Here is a 23,887-nt window from a genome sequence, read left to right as displayed (position 1 = left end):
AGGCCTTTGGGGCCAAGTACAATAATTTCAGTTTTGTCTGAGTTTAACATCAGGAAATTGCCGGTCATCCAGCTTTTTATTTCCTTAATGCACATTTGAAGTTTATCTAACTGATGGGTTTCTTCTGGTTTGATCGACAAATATAATTGTGTATCATCAGCATAACAATGAAAATTTATGGAGTGCTTCCTTATAATATTTCCTAAGGGAAGCATATATAAGGTGAAAAGAATCGGTCCAAGGACTGAACCCTGTGGGACTCCGTGACTAACTTTAGTGTGCATGGAGGATTTGTCATTAACATGTACAAACTGAGATCTATCTGATAAATATGACTTAAACCAGCTCAGTGCGGTTCCTTTAATGCCGATCAGATGCTCTAGTCTGTGTAGCAGGATGTGATGGTCAATAGTGTCGAAGGCAGCACTAAGATCTAGTAAGACAAGTACAGAGACAAGTCCTTTGTCTGAAGCTATTAGAAGGTCGTTAGTAATTTTCACCAGTGCTGTCTCAGTGCGATGATTTGCTCTAAATCCTGACTGGAAATCCTCAAATAACTCATTATTATGTAAAAAGTCACACAACTGATTGGCAACTAATTTCTCGAGGATCTTAGAGAGAAAAGGAAGGTTAGATATAGGTCTATAGTTGGCTAGTACCTCAGGATCAAGACTTGGCTTTTTAAGAAGAGGTTTAATTACAGCTACTTTAAAAGACTGTGGTACATAACCTGCTGATAAAGACATGTTAATCATATCTAATACAGGAGTGCTCACTAAAGGTAACACTTCTTTAAGTAACCTAGTTGGAATAGAGTCTAGAAGACAAGTAGAAGGTTTTGATGCTGAAATAGTAGAGTTTAATTTGTTAAGGTCGACTGTAGAAAAGCAGTCCAAGAATATATCAGGTCGTACAGTTTGTAAGGTTCCTGGGTTTGATGAAAAAATAGTGCCAAGCGAGTTGATTTTGTCTCTAATAGTTATAATTTTGTCATTAAAGAAGGTCATGAAGTCGTTACTACTGAGGGTTATAGGAATACATGGCTCAATAGAGCTGTGGCTCTCTGTCAGCCTGGCTACAGTGCTAAAAAGAAATCTAGGATTGTTCTTATTCTCCTCTATTAAAGATGAGTAATAGGCTGCTCTGGCATTACGGAGGTCCTTCCTATAGGTTTTAAGACTTTCTTGCCAAACTAAGTGAGATTCCTCCAGTTTAGTGGAGCGCCATTTACTTTCCAACTTTCGCGATATTTGTTTTAATTCACGGGTTTGTGAGTTATACCACGGAGCTAACTTCCTCTGTTTTATTATCTTCTTTTTTAAAGGAGCAACAGAGTCAAGTGTTGTTCTTAGAGAGCCTGCAACACTTTCAACAAGGTGATCAATTTCAGAGAAACTAACGTTAGTGCAGGAGTCTTGAATATTAGGATGAGGCATTAAATGCAGATGGAATCGCTTCCTTAAATTTAGTTATAGCACTATCAGATAAACATCTGGTGTAGACACTTTTACCCAGTGGTGAGTAGTCCTGTAATATGAATTCAAAAGTTATTAAATAATGGTCTGATAAAATAGGATTCTGTGGAAAGACTATTAAGTCATCAATTTCCACACCATAAGCCAAAACAAGGTCGAGGGTGTGATTAAAACAGTGAGTAGGTCTATGTATACTCTGACTAAAACCAATCGAATCTAATAGAGAGATAAACGCGATACTGAGACTATTATTATCGCTGTCCACATGAATGTTAAAATCACCTACAATTATTACTTTGTCGGATTTAAGGACTAAATTTGACAGAAACTCTGAGAATTCGGACAGAAATTCAGAGTACGGACCAGGAGTACGGTACACTATAACAAATATAATTGGCTGCACAGTTTTCCAGGTTGAATGTGAAAGACTAAGAACAAGACTTTCAAATGAATTATAATTTAGTTTAGGTTTAGGGTTTATTAATAGGCCTGAATTATAAATAGCTGCAACGCCTCCTCCTCGACCACTGCCTCGAGAAATATGAGTATTAATATGACTGGGAGGAGTGGATTCATTTAGGCTAACATATTCTTCGGGACGCAGCCAGGTTTCGGTCAGACAGAGTAAATCAATATGGTTGTCTGATATCAGATCGTTTACTAATACAGCTTTAGATGAGAGAGATCTGATGTTTAAAAGTCCACATTTTATTTTCTGATATTGTTGCATTGTCGCAGATTTTGCGTTGATTTGTATCAAGTTTTTCTTTATAGCTCCTCTTCTGTTCATTTTTGATCTGTTTAATTTAAATGATCGTGGGGTAGATAGTGTTTGTATACTAAACTGAGCTGGAAAATGCTCCACAGGGAGCGCAGAGAGGTGTGTAAGACTGCCACTCTGCTTCCTGGGCACCTGCGATAAGGGCAGCGCAGAGAGGTGTATTAAACTGTGACTCTGCTTCCTGATCCCAACACTGGGTTGTCATGGTTTTAGACCGCTAACAATTGCGTCCAGGTTCTTAGATATGAGAGCAGCACCCTCCAAAGTAGGATGAATACCATCTCTCCTAATAAGACCAGGTTTTCCCCAGAAAGACTGCCAATTATCTACGAAGCCCACATTATTTACCGGGCACCATCCAGACAGCCAGCGACGGAATGATGACATGCGGCTATACATGTCATCGCAAGTCAAGTTGGGCAGGGGACCAGAGAAAATTACGGAGTCCGACATAGTTTTTGCATAAGAACACACCGACTCCACATTCATTTTAGTGACCTCCGATTGACGTAATCGGGTGTCATTACCGCCGACGTGAATAACAATCCTACCATATTTACGTTTATCCCTAGCCAGAAGTTTCAAATAGGATTCAATGTCGCCCGCTCTGGCCCCTGGGATGCATTTTACTATTGTCCCTGGTGTCACTAAGTTCACGTTTCTCAAAATGGAGCTGCCAATAACCAGTGTTGTTTTCTCAGCAGGCGTGTCACTGAGTGGAGAAAACTTGTTTGAAACGTGAACGTGCGGATGGTTTACCATGGGCTTCGATTTAGAACTATGCTTTCCTCTCACAGTCACCCAGGAGGACCCTGGCTGCTCAGGGATTGCCGGGGGAGGGCTAGCAGGAGCTAACGCTACACTATGTGGCTTCGCACCGGCTAAAGTTGTAGGTGGCTGGCTAGCTACTGTAGCGTAAGACTGAGCTTCCATGGTGCGGAGCCGTGCCTCTAACTTTAAGATAAGTGTAATTCACAAAGCAGCGAAAAGTAGCTCCTTAATCTATAAAAACGTAGGAGTTCTCTCGAGGACTCCATACTTTCCTTTGATGACATCTTTCCTTTCATCCAAGTTGAGCGAGGAATAGGAGTTGGTCATTGGTCCCGTTTGGTATTCTCTTCTGTTTTGGCAGAGCGTATGTGTCTGTATCAGCCATGGTCTTTCTAGCCCTCTACTTTTATTATACTTACACTGATTGTCTAATGAGATGCCAGACTTTTCAGTAGACTACCTGCAAGCAATACGCTGAAAATACTTGACAAGTATATTCTTGGTTTCATATTAAATCAGAGACACCACATAATCAATCTTTATTTGAACGAATTGCGAGCCAGATGTAAATAAGCCGCCATGTTAGTGACGCTGGGCTGGTCTGTCGGCACAGATTGTCACCAACGACTATGCCGAGTTCACTTGTAATCGGAACTTCCATCTTCTGAGACAGACTTGTAAGGGTAGAAGTATAGAGTGTGTATGGATTTAAGAGTGTAACATACGGGATGAACTGGAAGTAGAGAGGTGAATGTGTTTCAGTACAGTTTACAAAAGAGTGAATGAAAAAAGTTAACACACATAAGCTGTGTCAAAATCATTCACTCACTTACTATTCCCTATAGTGCACTATATTGGGAATGACCAAACGAGATTTCGGAGACTACACTGGAATTTCTAACAAATTTTTTTTCAACAGTCTGTGTATGATATAAACCTGCACTCAGGAGGACGGTAAAAGGTTGTATTGATGTTTCATGTTAATTTTAATGTGAAATCCCAAATAAATTGTTGAAATTTCGATTGTGTTTAAGTGTGGTTTTGTTAAAAATGGTTGTGTGTCCTGATTGCCAGCTGTGGGTCCTTGCCTATGTTCCCGCAGCCCTATGTTCCCACTGCCTTATGTCCCCACAGCCCTATGTCCCCACAGCCCTATGTTCCCACTGCCTTATGTTCCCACAGCCTTATGTCCCCACAGCCCTATGTTCCCACAGCCCTATGTTCCCACAGCCTTATGTCCCCACAGCCTTATGTTCCCACATTTGAGATTCATCACAGAGTGTGACAGATTGGGAATGCTTTTTAACCCTAACCCAGTCCTATGTTCCCACTGCCTTATGTTCCAACAGCCCTATGTCCCCACAGCCTTATGTCCCCACAGCCTTATGTCCCACATTTGAGATTCATCACAGAGTGTGACAGATTGGGAATGCTTTTTAACCCTAACCCAGGGCCTAATTTTCAGTGGAAAAACAAATTAGAAATGTGGGAATAGCCTTCGGCTCATTTATTTCACAAGTCAGTAACAGCAGTAAGCTCGTGAGTAACGGTTGATGGTAACTGCAGTTAGCTCTCAGATACCTGGTTACAGTTAGCACCTCTTCTGCTTCTTCTTCTCCTCTGGTAAACACGACTGCATTGCATTGTGGGATGTGGGAGTACAATGTATTGTACATCGTATATACAGTCAAATTAACCACAGAGAATTCCAACACCACTACAAAATGTCGTACACACTATATAGTACACTACTTCTGTGATAGGGAATGATTTCGAACACAGCTATATACCGTGAATGTGACAAGATCGAGGCTCTGAAAGAACAGGCTCGCCCTGCAGTTACATCTTTCTGCCACAGAGGCCGCTAGAAACAAGGGATCTCAAATCTTATTACTAGTACAACTTTAAAGTCTGTCAGTTTAAGTTACTATCATGGACACAAAAAGATTTAGGATTAATAGGATTTATTTACATACACACTTTTTAAAATATATCACCATATAACATATATGACCAAGTATTTGTGTCAATTCATGTCTTTCACTAGTATCCAAAATGCATACATCACTTAATATTTACATGGACACTATATATAAGTATACATGTCTGTTTTCATATCAATATATATATATATATATTATGGTATGATATAATATTCAGTGTATTTTATACTGAATTGCATAATATTTTTAATTGTATTTTCATTACTTATTTAATTTAAACACACGTACAATAATTCATATTGGAGCCTACATACTCCTATTAAATCATCTCTATATTAAATGGTATATTCAAAAACATATCTTAGATGTACATGTATTTCTCAGTGATGTCATCTCACAATTATTTCCTATAGCAAAGTATATTTCCACTTTAAATAAGCTTTCATCCACTCATAAAAGCCAGTGTGTAGTGGGCTTTACTTGTTATTATAATAATAATTAATATTAACCACATGTTAAAAACAGCGACCTTTTCACTACCTGCTGTAGTTTCTGGAATATACATTTGCCTCAACATGTTATTGAGAATGCAGTTTAGTTGTATGGGAACATCATTTTTTTTGGAGACGGGGTTGGCTGAGAACACACACAGCTCGGATTGACAAAGCTTTAAAGACATATGAACTCTGTTGCCACCTAAAGAGCAGACTTTTCAGAAACTGTTCTTTGCTGCCAAACTTGAGAAAGACGTGTATAGGACATGTTGAACTGCAACAGTGGCTGTGTGAGGAAATATTACTTGGAGGTTGAATTAAAGGCTATATTTAAAAGTATAAAAATAATCCACCCACGGGGCGTTTTCAGGGGTGCAGAATTAAAGAATTGCTTTTCCATAAAAAATATATATTTGTTTGAATTAATATTTAAAAAATCTTGACGGTTGTCAAACCCGTCAACACCCAACTTTCTGTCCCGTTCTGTTTCCATGGTAGCAGCCAATAGCGTTGGGCGTTGCTGGTTGCCAGGGTTGTCTGTCTGTTGGGTGCAGCTACTGTAGGCTGGCATTGGGTGAAATGGAGTTTGCCAATCCTGCAGCTGCTTTGGAGCCTCAGTGAAGGGGCCTTTATTTGTCCCAGCAGCTGAGTGAGCGAAGACAGGCAAAAACCAGAGTCAATATAGGCGGAGCATTCACTCCATGGACTGAGAGAAAGGAGAGAAACGCCATTAAAACGCACGCCCAAATGGCTACGTTTCTCCTTGATCGCTAACATCACTTTCATCTTTACTTAGCTGGAACGGCTAACGCTAATGCTAACTGTCATTCAAACTCCTCTAATCCTTGTTTTTATGGTTTGATTTGCTGGAGGGGATGGGTTCAAACAGGCTCAAACAGACTCAGGTCTCCTGTAGGCTGCTGGGCTGGGTCTGACCAACCTGGCAACCCGACTGCTGCAATTATTTTTTGTTGTTGCAACTGCGATCTTGAGACACTAGATGGCGGTGTTCTGCTCATTCTCCATATTCAACATTTAACATATAACATATAAACGCGATACTGAGACTATTATTATCGCTGTCCACATGAATGTTAAAATCACCTACAATTATTACTTTGTCGGATTTAAGGACTAAATTTGACAGAAACTCTGAGAATTCGGACAGAAATTCAGAGTACGGACCAGGAGTACGGTACACTATAACAAATATAATTGGCTGCACAGTTTTCCAGGTTGAATGTGAAAGACTAAGAACAAGACTTTCAAATGAATTATAATTTAGTTTAGGTTTAGGGTTTATTAATAGGCCTGAATTATAAATAGCTGCAACGCCTCCTCCTCGACCACTGCCTCGAGAAATATGAGTATTAATATGACTGGGAGGAGTGGATTCATTTAGGCTAACATATTCTTCGGGACGCAGCCAGGTTTCGGTCAGACAGAGTAAATCAATATGGTTGTCTGATATCAGATCGTTTACTAATACAGCTTTAGATGAGAGAGATCTGATGTTTAAAAGTCCACATTTTATTTTCTGATATTGTTGCATTGTCTCAGATTTTGCGTTGATTTGTATCAAGTTTTTCTTTATAGCTCCTCTTCTGTTCATTTTTGATCTGTTTAATTTAAATGATCGTGGGGTAGACAGTGTTTGTATACTAAACTGAGCTGGAAAATGCTCCACAGGGAGCGCAGAGAGGTGTGTAATACTGCCACTCTGCTTCCTGGGCACCTGCGATAAGGGCAGCGCAGAGAGGTGTATTAAACTGTGACTCTGCTTCCTGATCCCAACACTGGGTTGTCATGGTTTTAGACCGCTAACAACTGCGTCCAGGTTCTTAGATATGAGAGCAGCACCCTCCAAAGTAGGATGAATACCATCTCTCCTAATAAGACCAGGTTTTCCCCAGAAAGACTGCCAATTATCTACGAAGCCCACATTATTTACCGGGCACCATCCAGACAGCCAGCGACGGAATGATGACATGCGGCTATACATGTCATCGCAAGTCAAGTTGGGCAGGGGACCAGAGAAAATTACGGCGTCCGACATAGTTTTTGCATAAGAACACACCGACTCCACATTAATTTTAGTGACCTCCGATTGACGTAATCGGGTGTCATTACCGCCGACGTGAATAACAATCCTACCATATTTACGTTTATCCCTAGCCAGAAGTTTCAAATAGGATTCAATGTCGCCCGCTCTGGCCCCTGGGATGCATTTTACTATTGTCCCTGGTGTCACTAAGTTCACGTTTCTCAAAATGGAGCTGCCAATAACCAGTGTTGTTTTCTCAGCAGGCGTGTCACTGAGTGGAGAAAACTTGTTTGAAACGTGAACGTGCGGATGGTTTACCATGGGCTTCGATTTAGAACTATGCTTTCCTCTCACAGTCACCCAGGAGGACCCTGGCTGCTCAGGGATTGCCGGGGGAGGGCTAGCAGGAGCTAACGCTACACTATGTGGCTTCGCACCGGCTAAAGTTGTAGGTGGCTGGCTAGCTACTGTAGCGTAAGACTGAGCTTCCATGGTGCGGAGCCGTGCCTCTAACTTTAAGATAAGTGTAATTCACAAAGCAGCGAAAAGTAGCTCCTTAATCTATAAAAACGTAGGAGTTCTCTCGAGGACTCCATACTTTCCTTTGATGACATCTTTCCTTTCATCCAAGTTGAGCGAGGAATAGGAGTTGGTCATTGGTCCCGTTTGGTATTCTCTTCTGTTTTGGCAGAGCGTATGTGTCTGTATCAGCCATGGTCTTTCTAGCCCTCTACTTTTATTATACTTACACTGATTGTCTAATGAGATGCCAGACTTTTCAGTAGACTACCTGCAAGCAATACGCTGAAAATACTTGACAAGTATATTCTTGGTTTCATATTAAATCAGAGACACCACATAATCAATCTTTATTTGAACGAATTGCGAGCCAGATGTAAATAAGCCGCCATGTTAGTGACGCTGGGCTGGTCTGTCGGCACAGATTGTCACCAACGACTATGCCGAGTTCACTTGTAATCGGAACTTCCATCTTCTGAGACAGACTTGTAAGGGTAGAAGTATAGAGTGTGTATGGATTTAAGAGTGTAACATACGGGATGAACTGGAAGTAGAGAGGTGAATGTGTTTCAGTACAGTTTACAAAAGAGTGAATGAAAAAAGTTAACACACATAAGCTGTGTCAAAATCATTCACTCACTTACTATTCCCTATAGTGCACTATATTGGGAATGACCAAACGAGATTTCGGAGACTACACTGGAATTTCTAACAAATTTTTTTTTTTCATGTATTATGTTAATTTTAATGTGAAATCCCAAATAAATTGTTGAAATTTCGATTGTGTTTAAGTGTGGTTTTGTTAAAAATGGTTGTGTGTCCTGATTGCCAGCTGTGGGTCCTTGCCTATGTTCCTGCAGCCCTATGTTCCCACTGCCTTATGTCCCCACAGCCCTATGTCCCCACAGCCCTATGTTCCCACTGCCTTATGTTCCCACAGCCTTATGTCCCCACAGCCCTATGTTCCCACAGCCCTATGTTCCCACAGCCTTATGTCCCCACAGCCTTATGTTCCCACATTTGAGATTCATCACAGAGTGTGACAGATTGGGAATGCTTTTTAACCCTAACCCAGTCCTATGTTCCCACTGCCTTATGTTCCAACAGCCCTATGTCCCCACAGCCTTATGTCCCCACAGCCTTATGTCCCACATTTGAGATTCATCACAGAGTGTGACAGATTGGGAATGCTTTTTAACCCTAACCCAGGGCCTAATTTTCAGTGGAAAAACAAATTAGAAATGTGGGAATAGCCTTCGGCTCATTTATTTCACAAGTCAGTAACAGCAGTAAGCTCGTGAGTAACGGTTGATGGTAACTGCAGTTAGCTCTCAGATACCTGGTTACAGTTAGCACCTCTTCTGCTTCTTCTTCTCCTCTGGTAAACACGACTGCATTGCATTGTGGGATGTGGGAGTACAATGTATTGTACATCGTATATACAGTCAAATTAACCACAGAGAATTCTAACACCACTACAAAATGTCGTACACACTATATAGTACACTACTTCTGTGATAGGGAATGATTTCGAACACAGCTATATACCGTGAATGTGACAAGATCGAGGCTCTGAAAGAACAGGCTCGCCCTGCAGTTACATCTTTCTGCCACAGAGGCCGCTAGAAACAAGGGATCTCAAATCTTATTACTAGTACAACTTTAAAGTCTGTCAGTTTAAGTTACTATCATGGACACAAAAAGATTTAGGATTAATAGGATTTATTTACATACACACTTTTTAAAATATATCACCATATAACATATATGACCAAGTATTTGTGTCAATTCATGTCTTTCACTAGTATCCAAAATGCATACATCACTTAATATTTACATGGACACTATATATAAGTATACATGTCTGTTTTCATATCAATATATATATATATATATTATGGTATGATATAATATTCAGTGTATTTTATACTGAATTGCATAATATTTTTAATTGTATTTTCATTACTTATTTAATTTAAACACACGTACAATAATTCATATTGGAGCCTACATACTCCTATTAAATCATCTCTATATTAAATGGTATATTCAAAAACATATCTTAGATGTACATGTATTTCTCAGTGATGTCATCTCACAATTATTTCCTATAGCAAAGTATATTTCCACTTTAAATAAGCTTTCATCCACTCATAAAAGCCAGTGTGTAGTGGGCTTTACTTGTTATTATAATAATAATTAATATTAACCACATGTTAAAAACAGCGACCTTTTCACTACCTGCTGTAGTTTCTGGAATATACATTTCCTTCAACATGTTATTGAGAATGCAGTTTAGTTGTATGGGAACATCATTTTTTTTGGAGACGGGGTTGGCTGAGAACACACACAGCTCGGATTGACAAAGCTTTAAAGACATATGAACTCTGTTGCCACCTAAAGAGCAGACTTTTCAGAAACTGTTCTTTGCTGCCAAACTTGAGAAAGACGTGTATAGGACATGTTGAACTGCAACAGTGGCTGTGTGAGGAAATATTACTTGGAGGTTGAATTAAAGGCTATATTTAAAAGTATAAAAATAATCCACCCACGGGGCGTTTTCAGGGGTGCAGAATTAAAGAATTGCTTTTCCATAAAAAATATATATTTGTTTGAATTAATATTTAAAAAATCTTGACGGTTGTCAAACCCGTCAACACCCAACTTTCTGTCCCGTTCTGTTTCCATGGTAGCAGCCAATAGCGTTGGGCGTTGCTGGTTGCCAGGGTTGTCTGTCTGTTGGGTGCAGCTACTGTAGGCTGGCATTGGGTGAAATGGAGTTTGCCAATCCTGCAGCTGCTTTGGAGCGTCAGTGAAGGGGCCTTTATTTGTCCCAGCAGCTGAGTGAGCGAAGACAGGCAAAAACCAGAGTCAATATAGGCGGAGCATTCACTCCATGGACTGAGAGAAAGGAGAGAAACGCCATTAAAACGCACGCCCAAATGGCTACGTTTCTCCTTGATCGCTAACATCACTTTCATCTTTACTTAGCTGGAACGGCTAACGCTAACGCTAACTGTCATTCAAACTCCTCTAATCCTTGTTTTTATGGTTTGATTTGCTGGAGGGGATGGGTTCAAACAGGCTCAAACAGACTCAGGTCTCCTGTAGGCTGCTGGGCTGGGTCTGACCAACCTGGCAACCCGACTGCTGCAATTATTTTTTGTTGTTGCAACTGCAATCTTGAGACACTAGATGGCGGTGTTCTGCTCATTCTCCATATTCAACATTTAAATATTAGTGACACATTCAAAGTCAGAAAAAACAAAGGCCATCGAGGGAAATAGAATGGGGAAATCATGTTACATTGCTCCTCTTTTGTCTTTTGTTGTGGCCATAAACTGGTAGTTCTGACATAACTTTAAAATGCATCGTTTATTTGTCCATTTGTTCTTCATGCTATCACTGAAGTGCCATAGCTAGTTGTCATATTTCCCTCTCCTCCCCTAAATAGGAACAACCTTATAACACATATTGCAATTACTTACTTCCCTAATTTGTTAGTGTTTTCTGTACCAGTCTACAGGAAGTCAGTCTCCTTCAGAGTGGACTGTTGATCAGAAGACTGGATATCAGTGATGTCTTTCCTTTCTAGTCATACAGAGGACAACACATCTCCCGATACCTCCCTCTCCCTCTCTCTTTCCTTCCTCTCGGCTCTCTCCACATCCATGACAGTGAAAAGAGGCTCCTGGGCTGTGACCGAGTTCTGCCGGAGTTTAGTAGGACTGAAAGATGTCTTGATGAAAGCCTCAGAATAACGTCTCTTCAGATCTGGGTTTGGACAGAAAAGGTATTCATACAGGGCTGCAGCCAGAGTGCCACCCAGAGTTGGACCCACCCAGTACACCTAACACACACACCACACACACACACACACACACACACGCACGCACATGGGAAAACACAGAAAATTGAGCATCCTGACAAAGCACATATAAAAGTCTAGACTGAAAGGCAAGGTAAAAACATTTTTTGGGGGGGCATTGTTGGCCAAAACCTAAGATTATTTCCTACGTACGACATAAACATAGCTTTCGGTCAACAATGCCCGAAAAACTTACAAACAACCGAGTTATCATAAAATTAATTTATTGCAAACCATTATCAGAATATCATAAACGGGTGGCTTGTGATTTGTTAGTCTTATTTCGTACAACATATTTTTAAAGTCATTGGTTATTCGTTACTTTTAACAACACTCTCTGTTATTGGAAATCTTTGGTCAATTAGCTGGGCTGTCTGTCTGTGACAGTGCTATCTTTAGCTTAAGCTGACACTACATGTCAGGGACGTAGTAGCTAAATCTGCCAACAGAATTGTTTTCCCCCCTGCAGATACCTCAGTTATAACAGTGTTGCGCTAACAACTCAGTTTAATGTTTATATGTGTGGTCTTTATTCAGCTTTAAAAATTCATGATGTTTACAAGCTAACACATTTTAAATTTTTCTTCTTCTTCACGTTTTTTATTTTGAAAGTCCAAGAAAAAAGCAGGGCTTACTTAGCAACAATAGGCTACCTAATTGGTTGACAACACACAACACTTGCCCTGTGTTGTCTTATTGGCTACATGCCAACGTGGCAGGTAGATTGACAGTTTCACCCGCAAATCACAAAAGTTATCCGCATTTGGCGTGTGGGCGGGTGCCAATTTCATGCCCTACTGGTGACTCAATGGGCAGAAGAAACAATCTCTGTTGCTAAAATATGTCCATAGAAAAATTATCTTTTTCGGCAGATATTAGTTAAAAAAAAGATTGAACTAGCTGGTTTAGTGTTTATATGTATGACATTTATTCAATTTGAGAAATTTCATGATGTCTACAAGCTAGGCTAGGCTACGCTCAGTTAAGTTAACAGGGCAGCAGCAGGCTAAATTACATCAAGATTTCTTCTTCACTGAAAGCAGACACACTGCGCAGCAGTAATGTTTTTTTCTTGTGTACTGTAAAATGTAAGAGAAAAATTTGTGGAAAATACATCAAGATAGTACATTCCATAGCAACAATGCTTTATGAATGATTTTTGTTAATGGACACCCAGGAACCTTAGAAAGAACTGTACTACCTGATATATTCTTGGACTGCTTTTCTACAGTTGCCTTTAACAAATTAACCTCTACTATTTCAGCATCAAAGCCTTCTACTTGTCTCCTAGACTCTATTCCAACTAGGTTACTTAAAGAAGTGTTACCTTTAGTGAGCACTCCTGTATTAGATATGATTAACATGTCTTTATCAGCAGGTTATGTACCACAGTCTTTTAAAGTAGCTGTAATTAAACCTCTTCTTAAAAATCCCAGTCTTGATCCTGAGGTACTAGCCAACTATAGACCTATATCTTACCTTCCTTTTCTCTTTAAAATCCTCGAGAAATTAGTCGGCAATCAGCTGTGTGACTTTTTACATAATAATGAATATTTTGAGGACTTCCAATCAGGATTTAGAGCGAATCATAGCACTGAGACAGCACTGGTAAAAATTACTAACGACCTTCTAATAGCTTCAGACAAAGGACTTGTCTCTGTGTTTGTTCTACTAGATCTTAGTGCTGCCTTCGACACTATTGACCATCGCATCCTGCTACAGAGACTGGAGCATCTAATTGGCATTAAAGGAACCGCACTGAGCTGGTTCAAGTCTTATTTATCAGATTGATCTCAGTTTTTACATGTTAATGACAAATCCTCAATGCACACTAAAGTCAGTCACGGGGTCCCACAGGGTTCTGTCCTTGGGCTGATTCTATTCACCTTATATATGCTTCCCTTAGGAAATATAAGGAAGCACTCCATAAACTTTCATTGTTATGCTGATGATACACAATTGTATTTGTCGATCAAACCAGAAGAAACCGATCAGTTAGATAAACTTCAAATGTGCATTAAGGAAATAAAAAGCTGGATGACCGGCAATTTTCTGATGTTAAACTCAGAAAGAACTGCAGTTATCGTACTTGGCCCCGAAGGCCTCCAGAATTCAATAGCTAAAGATATTGTTACTCTGGATGATGTTATGTTTTTCTCCAGCACCACAGTACGCAATCTGGGTGTTATTTTTGTTCAGGATATGTCCTTCGATTCTCATATAAAACTAACGACAAGGACTGCATATTTTCACCTGCCTAATATTGCGAAAATTAGGAACATTGTGTCTCAGAAAGATGCAGAAAAACTAGTCCATACATTTGTTACTTCTAGGCTGTCTACTGCAACTCCTTATTATCAGGCTGCTCCAATAAGTCTGTTAAGAGTCTCCAGTTGGTCCAAAATGCTGCAGCTTGTGTACTAACTAAAACAAATTGAAGAGAACATATTTCTCCTGTTTTAGCTTCTTTGCACTGGCTACCTGTAAAAGCTAGAATAGAATCTAAAATCCTTCTCCTTACCTACAAAGCTCTTATTGGTCAGGCTCCGCCATATCTTAAAGAGCTCATAGTACCGTATTACCCGACTAAATCGCTGCGCTCTGAGAATGCAGGGCTACTTGTCGTTCCTAGAGTCTCCAAAAGTAGAATGGGAGGCAGAGCCTTCAGCTACCAAGCTCCTCTCCTGTGGAACAAACTCCCAAGTGTTATTCGAGAGGCAGACACTGTCCCCATATTTAAGAGTAAACTTAAAACTTTCCTCCTTGACAAAGCTTACAGCTAGGCCTTACGAGCCCTCAGCTATGTTGTTATTTTTAAAGCTGAGTTTGTTCTGCTTAATGATGCTGCTATAGGCCTAGTCTGCCGGCGTACAATACTCTTCCTGATACTCTGAGCTTCTCTCCTCTCTGTCTGTATCATTCATGTCTCATCAATGCATGTTACTAATTCAACTTCTTCCCCGGAGTTGTTTGTACTTTGTCGTCTCGCAGGTCTCTGCTGATCGTGGTGGTGCCTGCTGCCGTGGTCCTGCATGACGCTTCCTGCTGCTATTATCACTGTTATTCATATATAATATCACTAGTTTAATAAACTATAAAATTTGTAGCCATAAAAACACCATTAGCGGTATGTCTCGCTGTATCGTAGCTGCTATTGCCACTACTCATCATTCATCATGTTTGCCACCATAATTACTATTATTTTCACAATAAAATAATCTTGTTTCCACTTTTTTGCTGTATTAACTGCCACATATAAGTCGTATTCATATTACTATAGATATTATTATAGTTACTGTTACGCTTTGGTTGCATCCCTGGAAGTGTGTCTGTCTGTCTCTCTCTGTCCATCTGTGCGTCTTTTCTATCTTTCTCTCTCCTTTTCTTCCTCCCCAACCGGTGCAGACAGATGTCCTTCCTCCACAGAGCTGGGTCCGTCTGACGTTCCTGCCTGTTATAGGGAAGGTTTTCGTTGCCACCGTACTCTACGGAGGAATTGTTGGGTCTATGTAAATCATAAATAAGTCATAGAGTGTGGTCTTTACCAACTCTGTAAAGTGTCCTGAGATAACTTTTGTTATGATTTGACACTATAAATAAAATTGAATTGAATTGAATTGAATTGTTTAAATTGGAATACGTTAACATTACCACAGTTGGAATTATTATTATTTTTGGAATCATGTATGGCTGCTATTTTTTATATTAGATCTCACCCTTAACCCCCCTTGCAGTACTGCAAAACGTATAATAAAATATAATAAAAGCATAGTTACCCAGTGGTTATCCCAGCACCATGTGACCATTGCTGGGCCAAATGTTCGGGCAGGGTTCATACTGGCTCCAGTGTAGGGAATCTGAGGAAATAATTATGGATAGGAATTATACCGACAGGAATCAAAAGGGACTGTTCCGGGGCGGCCGGTGGCTGAGTGGTTAGAGCAGTCGCCCCATGTAGAGAAGCTGAAGGTCCTCGAGGCAGCATGTCTCCCCCCCTCTCTCTCTCTCTCTCACCCCATTTCCCGTCTGTCCTATATAATAAAAAGGTTTGGAAAACTGCCAAAAATACAAAAAAAAGGACAACTAGTCCTCCAAATGAAATGTAAAATATATTATTTGTAAATGCCTTCCAAAGTGGTCCAAATAAACTTTTCTGACGTGTCAGTCGGCAGGATTACATCATGTGTTTCACCAGAGGAGTTTTTGATGCCTTCCCCCCATGATAATGCTTCACTTTTCAAAGGTTTGAAAGGAAACAGCACATGCACCCTCTATTGTTAGAGGCATCTGAAGACACAATGAAGGTAATCCCTCTACTTCAGCAAGACATTATAATATCCATTAGTATTGCAGACAGAAAAAGAAAGAAAGCATGCCTTTGTTATATACTTTTCACTCTTTTGTTGTTTTTATTATTGAAGTATGCTCAAGTATGCAAACATAGGTCCTATATACATGCATTAGTGGAGAGATGTCAGACTGAGAGGGTTGCCTCATTAGAAGCACCTCAGCGCTGCCCAGGGAGTGAAATGGCACCTCACTCTAGCCACCAGTCCAGCCTCCTCTCTTGGTCCATATGGGGACTTGAACCGGCAACCCTTCGGTTCCCAAGAACACGCTACCTTTTCCTATTCATTCTCTATGGTAGTTCTTATCACTATGACTGTCATATAATTTTGTCATATATATATATATATGTCTGTCTGTCTACTGTATCTGTCCGTCTGTCTATCTACTGTATATGTCTGTCTGTCTACTGTATTTGTCCGTCTGTCTATGTACTGTATATGTCTGTCTGTCTACTGTATCTGTGCATCCGTCTATCTACTGTATATGTCTGTCTGTCTGTATGTATGTGTGTCTTTTTGAAACTGAGAGTTTCTTAGTTAGTTATATGGTAAGGATGTCCTCTTCCCTTTTCTTAGCTGACAGATTTGGCTGTACTCCAGCCTTCCTCAGAGCTGCTGTTTTCTTCCGGGTAGGACGTGTTTTATGAAAACTTCAAAATAAAGTTCTGCGACCCAGTTGTGTACGTTCCTCGCCCTGGTGCCATATAACTAATTTGTCTGACTAGAAGAAATTCTAAATTTCAAAATGGATAAAGAAGACATTAGGAATACAATCAATCTATGTATGTGTCTGTCTATCTACTGTATGTGTCTGTCTGTCTGTCTATCTACTGTATGTATGTATGTGTCTGTCTATCTACTGTATATGTCTGTCTGTCTGTCTGATATTCAGATATTACGTGTGTGTGTGTGTGTTTTCTAAGCACCTGGCAGGTGAGGAGCAGCCTCACAGATATGTGACTGTGCTTATTTTATGTTGATATTGTTTCTGTGCTTTACCTGTTTTCTTTTTTAAAGATGATTTTTTTTGGCAGTTTTCCAAGCCTTTATTATACAAGACAGACAGAAAATGGGGTGAGAGAGAGAGGGGGAGACATGCAGCAAAGACCTTCAGTTTCTTTACATGGGGCCACTGCTCTAACCACTCAGCCACCGGCTACCCCCTGTTTTCAATGTGTAGCAGCAGTTAGTGACAGAAACAACATGTAAAGACACATTGTGAAGCAGAAACAAATTTGAAAGTGTGATGAAAGTGACTGAACATGTTTGACAGCACACAGGACAAAGCCCACAGCTGCTGCGAGTGTTTCCACACCTGCTGACCTCTATGACCCCTCTGTGACTGTTGTAGCTGCCCAGTGTGTTCAGACAAAGTATGTTTCCTCTACATGTGTCTCACTTGCGTATCCCTTTTTTTCTGATAAACAGAAATCAACTTTTCAATGTTATTTATACTGTATACCATTAGTCACTTACCCACAAATATTATATTGGGTATTACGGTCCTACAGAAATTCCCCTTTAAAGTTGTACGCCGTAAGATTTCCATCTATTTAATTGCCTTTTAAGTTAATTTCTATCACAGAGTGAGTTAAAACAACGGTGATTGATCACGTGACCCACTAATGAAAGCACTTGTTGTCTTTTCCCGAGTATCCCATTATCCATGTATTCCAGTGGAGGCTGCTGGTCTTTCAAGGAGGGGAAGCTAATTTTTCCAGCCTACATCATAAATGTGTTGGTATATTTATATGTAAATTGTACCCTTCGTTCCTTTTCAAGAAAATGATCTGTGACCTTGTCGTACAAACTAGGCGTCTTTTCCAGGGACTTGACCAGTGTCCTCTCAATGGCAGCAAAGCTGCTTAAACGGCCTTGGCCCAGCTGGAGCTGCTGCGCCAGCCTACTGTGAAGTGTGACCACCTGTGAGTGTGAGTGTGAGTGACGGGGGGGGGCGCTCCGAAGCTGCTGCTGCTCGTTGGGGAAAGAAACCGCAGAGTGACAGAAAAGAGTAGCCAAACACAACGCTAGTTGTTTTTAACAAAGACAAAGTCTCTTGGGATCAGTAAAGTCTCCGGATCAATTAAAAAAAACGAAATGAAAAATGCTCCACTGGATGTTTACTCTTCAAGATCGCCGATTCGCTCATTTAGCTGTCATTCAAAAAAGGATTCGGCCTCCGACAGCTCATCCAATCATCATGCAGAAGCCGAGCATCCGGGCCAGCCCACTGCTCCATAGACCCCCAGAGACGCTGAGCGTTCGATTGGCGGGACAAAGCCCAGCATTTATCCAGTGAGCGTCTAGTTTGGCTGCAGTGGAACAACCCGCTCTACGCTTCCCCATTGAAGTCAGTAGAAGCTGAGCGTCCGACTGTGTAAAGCGCTGTGGGGCTGTGGGGATGAATGAGAATGAAGTTGCTCCGGTTACCTGTGATAAGTAGCTGATTCTGAACAAAAGATGAAGACTTTCTAGCGTGCATTTAGTCAATGAAATGTACACACAGCAGTATATATTTCACCACTCTTTTTTTTTTTGGTGACATTTTAGGGGAAGCTGAGTTTCCCTAGCGCAATTGCCACTGATGTCTGTGGTGACATTCCCTCTCTAGATGTAAATAAGCCGCCATGTTAGTCACTAACAGTTATGCTGCGTTCACTTGTAATGGGAAATCTTAAATTCCAACTTCTGCGTCAGGCTTGTAGTAAGAGCTGAAGTGTAATAGGAACATGTGTATATGTGTATGGATTTAAGAGGGGAATATATAGGGGGCGGACTGGAAGTAGAGAGGTGAGTGTGTGTAAACAAATACTGTACAATACAAATACAATAGCCAACGCACATAGTGACCATGAACAAGACAAGATGAAGGCTCTGAAAGAAAAGGCTAACCTGCAATTACATTTTACTGCCACAGAGGCCGCTAGAAACAAGGTATCTCAAATCTTATGGAGTACAACTTTAAACTAACTAGGGAGGAGAACTAAATGTAAGCTTCATTAGCTAGCATTTACTGCAGATCTGTAGTATATTGTTTGGATTGCACTGTATTGTGCAGGTGTTCCTATTTCTCTCTATTGAGTGTACATTTCTAAAATTGTTCACAAAAAGGCACCATTGAAACTATGGACTATTCATAATGAATAAGGCAGGAGATGGTGTCACAGGTCTGACTGCTGTGTGGGAGCAATGTTTGATCTGATACTGAGTCCCCTTTGTCTTTCTAGGTTATTATCTCTTTCTGTTTATCTGTTTATAGTTACAGCTGGGCAAGTGTTGTACTCACAGCAAACAGGTGACCAATACACACAGACAGGCCGATAGCCAAAGCAGATGAACCCTTCAGGTCATTCCGTTTGTGGTCACAGGTGGCAAACACAGTGAAGACCAGCTGAAAGGTAATGAAGAGCTCGACAACCAATGCATTTCCCATGGAGATGCTCGGATTTACCTGTGTTGGAAACAAAATAGATATTAAAACCCCTTTTACACCCTGTATTAAGATGTTATCTGTATGGATGCAATACATGCAAACACACATCAACCCATTCAATTCAAGCAGATCTTGCCTGGAGCCAGTCTGTGTGACATCAGCTAGAAATGCAAAATGACTACTATGTGATGGAAAAGCTGAAAGGTCAACTTATTCCTCTCTTGAAGGGATACATTAACCCGAATTGTTTTTATTGTTCATAATTTGATAGAATATCAGCTGTGGATATACCACTGCTGTACTGGCATGTTTTTGAAAAAATAACCAAGACACTCCAACAAAAACCTTTATTTTGTGAAAAAAACAGTGATTAAAATGAGAGAACAGTGACCACTTTGTGAGAAGAGAAAGTTTCAACAATGCTTTCTTCTATAGGATTAAAAAATGAACAGGGAGGCCACAGCTTTGAATGTCTTCAGCACATCTGCGCCCACAGGACATTTAGTTTCTCACACTGCTCTGGTTTGATCTTGGTCCATTCTTCTTCAGTCTTTTCCACAGTTCACTAACTGGAGTGGGTCCCTTATAGGGGTGGGCGATATGGCAAAATATCATATCATGTGCAATAATCTGCCCAATCAACACATTGATTTAATAGACAAATAAATCAAAACACACCACTGCTACAAATTCCACAGAGTAACCACCACCCTCACCATCTCCCTCTGCCCTCATTCCCATTTGGCATAACCAATGTTCAAAATAAATAACCAACCCATTAACTTTCCCACATGGAAACAGAGAGGAGTAACCAGCCTGGGGCACCTTTGTTCTGGCAGCTCACTAATGACCTTTGACTTTCTCAAACAAACATACAACCTACCCAACCACTGTCAGTACCACTACTTACAGTTGAAATGGGCCATAAAAAAGACAATTGACTTCAGCAACTTCCACAACCTCGACAACCCCTTACTATCAAAACTAAAACCCAAAAAATTACTATCACAAATTAATAAATTACTTTCTCACCATGACACCACCATCTCTATACCAGTACAAAAATGGACTTCAGACTTAAATGTAGATCACACTGACATAGACTAGCACACCATCTGCAACAATACATTCTCCATGTCACTCAACTCTAAGACTCAACTCATTCAATACAAAATCATACACAGGGTACACATCACCACTCACAAAATGCACTATATGGGTTTCACAGATAGCAACACCTGTAGTTCCCTATGATTGGTTGATCGGCATGTCTTCAGGGCGGTGCATGAGACGGACTAGCCAATAATGTGACTTGACTGAGAGAAAAAAAACCTGATGCGTCTGTGCAGAATATAGAACAGCAGTGGATAGAATGTGTCCTATAGACGATACTACTTTGGCAGATCGTCAACAATTTCTAACAGAGATGGTCACAAGTCACTTTTTGCAAGTCCAAGTCAAGTCTCAAGTCACATTTGTGTGCGACTTAAGTGCGACTCGAGTCGGAGTCTCAAACTCTAGTCCCCATCTCTGCGCTCTAACCCTTCACGATCTAATATCGTCATATCGCCCACCCCTAGTTTCTTAGCCATTTCTTTACTGCCAAGGATTTTCCAGAGATTCTCTATGAGGTTTAGATCTGGACTCTGGTCTGGCTGCTTCATTGTTTCAATATTCTTAGCTTCAAGGAACTGCTCAACCTGTTTTGCAGTGTGACAGGGGACATTGTCTTGTATGAAAATTGCAGCTGATTGGGAGACAATTGCAGTGAAGGTATTGCATGTTACTGATGAGGTTCACATAAACATTTGCATTCACCCTGCCATGTAGCTGTACAAGAGGCCCAACTCCTGCTGCAGAAAACATCCCCCAAACCATGACACTTCTTCCTCTAAATGTAACTGACTTCTTTACACACTTTGGGTTCAGTCTTTCCCCAGTCCCGCGTACATAATGTTTCCATCAGACCCAAATAAATTGAACGCCCTTTCATCACTGAAGTCACTCTGGACCAGTACTCCTCTGTCCACACAACAGGCTCCTCAGCAAAGGCAAGTCTAGCCTTTTTTATTCTTTCTGCTGATGAGAGATTTAGTCACTGCAGAGTGGGCTTTCAGTCCAAAAAGTCTTAAACGATGAGACACTGTGCAGAGACAGATCCTAGCCCTGTTCACCACTGAACTGGAGACCAACTCAAGCTGCAATGTTGAACTGATTCCCCATTGAGAGTCTCCTCATAATCCTGTCCTCTCGTGCACTTGTTTTACGTGGACGACCGGCCTTTTTAAGGGACTTAAATGAATCTGTGTCCTTCACAGACTGTGAACGCCCAACCTCTCTCTGATGGCTGAGAGGGTCACCCCTTTGGCCTTCATCTGGACAACCTGCTGTCTCAAGGTCTCAGTCTCCTTAAAGAAGCTCACCATCTTGCAAAGTAACCAGGAGAGCTGCAGATAAATAGGGTGTGTCCAACAATGAAGTCAATTGTCACCAGGTGCCAGATTAACACCACTAACTGAGAGGGATCGGAAAGTGTTCTCTAATTTTACTCACTGTTATAATATAGGTTTTTGTTGAAGTGCCTTGGTTATTTAAAAAACATGATAGGCCAGCAGTGGTATAGCCACAGCAGATATTCTATCAAAATTTCTACAATACAAAATAATATTTAAGAATAAATCAAGTATTAATAATTTGTTCTCTAATTTTGATCTCCGGTGTCGTACCCATGTCATAATTGAATATTTGTTTTGCATAGCAATTATTTAATTAATTGGTAGAAACCATATGCATGTTTTATATATTTATATAATATTCCTGTGTTCATTACATTTCAGTTTATTTAGGTCACGTTGAATAAATTAATTAATTGTTTAATACCCCTAGGGGAATATGTTTTTCACAAAGATCATAAGAGAATATGAAAATAACATGAATGACAACACATAATATAAAAATCAAAATAAAGGACATCAAGTTCAAGAAAGTTTTCAAAGCATGTGTTCAGAGCTTGTAAAGCAGCTCAATGTTGTGTGGAACAAAGGATGATGCCTCTTTTAGTCTGTATTCTGCATGTTATACCTTCACCATGGGGAAAAAAGTGCATACTCGTGACTTAAAGGGTGCAGTGGATCTGATGATCTCGTGAACTAACTTCATGGTGTACTGGTCTCTTTATGTAAGTAATTCTGCACATTAGTTCCCCAATTATCTTGTCATCCAGTCTAACAGTCCTGTTCATTTCTTGTTTTGTGCAGTGCAATGTTGCAATGCAACAAGCATGCATCCACTGATGGCATAACCTTAGACAGTCTTTTCTGTGCTAAACATTACTTTAATTTTCATTTAAGTCTTTGCCTGGAATGAATCCCATTAAAACTAGTTGCAGATAAACAGACAAATCACATTTGAGAAGGTAAAGAATAATTATAAGTAGGAGACTATATGTCTGCTCTTGGAGAGGAATGAATAAGGTGACAACATCACTGTGAAATAAGTTAGTTGTCAGTAATTGCTTAAAAAAAAAAAGACAAACCGTGGTGACCCCCATGCCACCCCTAACTGAGGCTGGAGTGATGCCGTACAGAATAGCGGCCCCCGCTATAGCGCCTACACACTGGGCCAGCAAGTAGAAGACAGCTTTAGCCAGATTGAGCTTCCTTGTCACCACCATGGCTGCTGTGACTGCAGGGTTAATATGAGCACCACTGATGTGGCCGAAGCACTGCACCATGGTGGCGATGCTCAGACCGAAACACAGCGAGATGAGCACCAGATCAGGGGGACGGGGATTCTCCTGAACAGCACCCCAGTTGATGGTTGACCCGAGGCTGAGCAGTTCAAAGAGCAGCATGGCGAAGAACTCTGCCCCCACACACCGCCAGAACTCTTGAGTCCAGACACCCTTGAAGGCAGTCATGGCTTTCTCTCGACGGAAGCAAGATAGTTGCCAGAAGTGACAGTGAGGTTTACGGCAGGGGAAGCAACACCTCCTAGAAGGGATGACAGGAGGGCCAAAAATCAGTAAGAAGAGAAAAAAGTTATGAGAGGGGGTGTAACCCCTGAACAGAGAAATAACTATAATCATAACACATCATGTAAAAAGCAAAAGGAGGATTTGGTCACTTTAATGTTATTCATTTAAAATGGGAGGGCAGTCTTGTGTTGATGAGGGTGAAAAATCACATGAGAATCACAATTCTTATCTTCT

At 40.6% G+C, this 23,887-nt stretch overlaps 1 protein-coding gene across 1 annotated transcript; it reads right to left on the bottom strand.

Annotated features, from left to right (window-relative positions):
- Positions 1-11,622: 11,622 nt before the first annotated feature.
- aqp4 (aquaporin 4) lies at positions 11,623-23,596 on the bottom strand (the record flags this gene model as incomplete). The annotated part of the gene is made up of 4 exons (XM_083911560.1): positions 11,623-11,877; positions 15,672-15,752; positions 19,531-19,695; positions 23,213-23,596. 4 exons carry the CDS (start codon positions 23,594-23,596, stop codon positions 11,623-11,625), a joined length of 885 nt encoding a protein of 294 aa, XP_083767686.1.
- Positions 23,597-23,887: the final 291 nt, after the last annotated feature.

This window comes from Echiichthys vipera, assembly GCF_963691815.1.
Source record: "Echiichthys vipera genome assembly, chromosome: 3".
NCBI lineage: Eukaryota > Metazoa > Chordata > Actinopteri > Perciformes > Trachinidae > Echiichthys > Echiichthys vipera.
Note: the sequence above shows the minus strand (reverse complement) of the source record. Positions and strands in the feature narration are given on the sequence as shown.